The following is a 3,731-nucleotide window of genomic DNA, read 5'->3' on the forward strand; positions in this document are numbered from 1 at the left end:
GATCTGGCGGCTCAGCATGCGCAACAGTCCACGCACCTGTAGCTGCTCGTACTTCTCCTGCCAGGCGTCGCCCACGGCACTCTCCTCACTGAATCGAGTGCTCATTGGGACTCGTCCGTTGGCGTGAGCTTTTTGCTTTTTGTTAAGAGAAGAGAAGCCACTTGACTCAGAATTCTGATTCTTTAAACGTAAACTTCAACAGCAACGTCAAAGTTGTCATAATCAGGAATATTCTGTTGCTAGCGTTAAAAAAACTACGCAAGTCTGCATAGCTACTCAATAATCAAAACCACCACATCGACGGCACCCGGCATGCTCACTACATAATGGCACAACCACTTTCGCTCGACTGCTCGGCGTCTTCCATTTCCGCGTCCTCATCAGGAGCCGCCACACCACCAGCTTTCAGACTCTCTTCCATCTAGATACACACAATATATCAGTACATCTCGTAGCTCAAGGCAGATAATATTTGTCAACGTACCTGCTCCTTCGTGAAAAGAAACTTGGTGTCCACAGAGAACTTGTCGCCGTTATCGTAATGCATCAGGTACATGCCGTTGTCCAATTGCTTCAGAACTACTCCACGGACAAATTGCGTGCAGCTCTCGCCCACGGTGATCTTCGAATACAGAACAGACCCAACGCCAAACTCAGGGCGCGCTTTGCGGTGCTTGCCAGTATTTTCTAGTGCAGCAGCTACTACCGCCTGAATACTCTCCAGAGAATGCTCATGTTTCTTCACCTCTTTCTTCGAATTGGGGCTATTGCTGACCTCTTTTGAAGCAACAATTGCCGAGATCGCCGTTCGGTACGGTGTGACTGCCTCCGCTTGGCTGTGTGTAAACGTCGGTACGGTAAACGCTGGAATAACCTGCTCATCCAAAGCATTCGGCTTGACGAACACAGGAGCCGCAGGGTCTGGCTGGTCTTCTTGTACCTGCACTGCTACGGCGCCACCTGCAGCTTCCTCGATAGTAGCCACAAACTTCTTCATGACATCCTGCATCGGCCCACTAAGCTGCATCCACAACGCCTTAAACTCACGAAGCAGCATCTGGCGCACCGATGCCGGTAACACCGTCTGCTTGTCCTCCCAAAGCTGCTGCTGACCTTCTGCGATCTCCATGATCACTTGCATGGAACTCTGCGTTACCCCAATAAACTCGCGAATACGCTGCTCGATATCACTCTTCTTTATCGGTGCAGAGTCACCAAAGTACTCATTATGGGCAGCCAAAGCTTTCTCCTGTTCTTGCAGTTCCTCTTTGGCTTTGGCCTGCTGAATTGAATGAAATTCATAATAATGGGCTAGTGAGCGTGTGAGCATCGGGATAAATTCTTCCAAAGACGACGTCGTGCGGGCCTCTGAAATTGCGCGTGCGTCTTCAAGGCCCTTTGACGAGCTCGTGAGTGCTTCTTCTCGCCGCTCACGGGTTTTTCTGAATAAAATATGAAGGTTCTTGTGGAAGGCTAGTGCATGTTCAGCAACCGTCAGAGCACGCGCAGATTCCTCTACTTGTCGTTCACACTCGCTACGAGAGCTCCATAGCGCTTGCACCTCAACGTCGTCTTTCTTCCAGACTCCAACTACCGAGTCAAGCGTAGCACAGGCTTCTGTCTCGCCCTTTTCAAGCAGTTCTTGGCGTCGCTTGTTGACAAACTCCACAATCTGCAGTGATCTCGCTCCCTTCTTCTGCTTCGCCTCCGACAAGGCAGATTCTGCCTCCTTCACGTCATGAGTGCAGATATCCACCAGTCCTTTCAACTTTTTATCCAAAGTTTCAAGTATTTTGCCCACATCAGCCGTCTCTTTGCCGTTTTTATCACCGGACCGAGCAAGCCAAGCCAATCGATCCATGTACGCCTTGCACGCTGAAGACAGGGACTCGATGGCGCTCTTCGCAGCATTAGCGCGAGAATACGCACTCAACTCCGCTGTCTGGCTCTCAGCTTGTGCGATAGCTGCGACTTCCTTGTCATGCTTCGTCAACACTTCGTCCTTTGGCTGCAACGCCAATGAATTGTTGGAACTGGCCGTGCACGGTGGCAGACTGGCTGCCACCTCAACGATCAGAGCAGCGCCTCGCGTTTGGATATCTGTGGCGTACTGGGTCTCCACGTCCTTCACCCAGGTGGCCAAAGCATCCACCGTCAAGTTAAGATGCATAGCTAACTCCAGCACTGCTGGCACCTGAAGACTCGCCCAAACTTGGTTCACCCAGTCCGGATTGCGCAGAGGCTGAGTGCCTGCCACACGGTCCTCTACTGTCTCTAGCAGCAATTCCTGCACTCTCGCGCAATTTGCAGCAGTGAATTGCATCTCTGTGCCTTGCTGTGTGTCTGGGGTCGTGTCCTTATCGTGGTTCTCCTCTTCCTTCTCCTCCGTGTCCATCAGCGAGAAGCTCAGATCTTTGTGTCTCTTACTGGGCGCGCTTTTGTCCTCTGACGAAGCACTCAAACGACGTTTCTCTCGTTCTGGTGATATCATTCTGGTGTTGCTTGTTGCAGCGGGTGCCGACGCTGGGATCACAATCGACTGTTGGTGGCGGCGACTCGCCTTCAGATACTGGTAAGCGTGTTCTGTGCGGTTATTACAGGCGCGCAGCGCACCCACGAGTTCCTGGCTACTTAGTGGCGGCTCGAATTCGTACATTGCAAGTACGCGAAGCTGCTCCAGCTCGCGCAAACTCGGTGTGTCTCGTGGATTCCCCCAGTACGAGTCGTGTGTCCCTGTTCCCATATTCTCAGACTGAATTGCGAAAAGTTGAAAGCTGCATTAAAAAAAATTACCAAAATAAAAATTGACAATTACAGTATACACGTTCAATTTTGACGAGATGTGACCTAGCAGCTCTATTAGTATGAGGTGTCGACATCCTCGTCATCTTCTTTCTCTAGCTGATGGGAGATGACTGCTGCGACGCACCACTTGTCTTCCAAAGGATCTTTCTCCAGCTGCAGTATCGTATACTGGCCCAGTCGCAGTGAGCCTGCATGGTCAATCCACATCCGTCAATTGTCAAAAAGATCTTCACTAATGAACACATATCAGTCAGCATGGACGCACCTGGATAGATCAATGGAAGCTGCGCGTGTGGATGCTGGTCGCTGCCGCCAATGATCTCAATCGCACGAGGTTCTTCTGGCTTGTTCGACTGCAACATCGGCAGCAGACCAGCGAAGAAGGAGCTTTCCACCACAGGCAGCCGCGTCTTGACCGATGAGTCGCGCAGTACCAGCACCATATCGCGGTCCTGCATCGGGTCCTTGCCGTCGTTCACTAATCTGTCATTAAGAATATCAACCAAGGCTGTGTTAGTCAAATCTTCACTCATCAGATCGTTTAAGCGATGCATACTTGAAATATCGCGCTTCACCCATGATCGTCACGCCCTCAATAAGTTGCTCTTCTTGGTAGTAGACATTAGACGAGTATTGCGTCAATGACGGCGCCGACACGGCGATACTGCGCGTCGTGGGCGGGTCGTTCTGCTCAAATAAAGTTATCCACAGCCTCCCAGTCAACTCCTCGCAACAGGCTTTAAAGCAGAAAGCAAGCGTACATTGTCGGGAATGTAGAGAACGCGACAGATGATCATTTCGAGCCGTGAGATGAGCGCCATCATGTCTCCTTCGGCTGCCGCAACAGCTTCGAGCGCCTCGTAGTCATGCGGCCCACGTTTGGCCACCAGACCGCCAGCTACGAGCACGGCACTTACATCGCAGTC

The 3,731-nt window shown here is 51.4% G+C and overlaps 2 protein-coding genes across 2 annotated transcripts; both read right to left on the minus strand.

Moving 5' to 3' along the window:
- Positions 1-191: 191 nt before the first annotated feature.
- PPTG_08328 (hypothetical protein) lies at positions 192-2,770 on the minus strand. The gene is made up of 2 exons (XM_008903323.1): positions 485-2,770; positions 192-421 (listed from the first exon to the last, which is right to left on the minus strand). Exons 1-2 carry the CDS (start codon positions 2,741-2,743, stop codon positions 320-322), a joined length of 2,361 nt encoding a protein of 786 aa, XP_008901571.1. The 5' UTR covers positions 2,744-2,770; the 3' UTR covers positions 192-319.
- An 89-nt stretch (positions 2,771-2,859) lies between these two features.
- On the minus strand, positions 2,860-3,629 carry PPTG_08329 (hypothetical protein; the record flags this gene model as incomplete). The annotated part of the gene is made up of 4 exons (XM_008903324.1): positions 2,860-2,993; positions 3,071-3,288; positions 3,362-3,492; positions 3,567-3,629. 4 exons carry the CDS (start codon positions 3,627-3,629, stop codon positions 2,860-2,862), a joined length of 546 nt encoding a protein of 181 aa, XP_008901572.1.
- Positions 3,630-3,731: the final 102 nt, after the last annotated feature.

This window comes from Phytophthora parasitica, assembly GCF_000247585.1.
Source record: "Phytophthora parasitica INRA-310 unplaced genomic scaffold supercont2.15, whole genome shotgun sequence".
In the NCBI taxonomy this organism is placed as follows: Eukaryota; Oomycota; class Peronosporomycetes; order Peronosporales; family Peronosporaceae; genus Phytophthora; species Phytophthora nicotianae.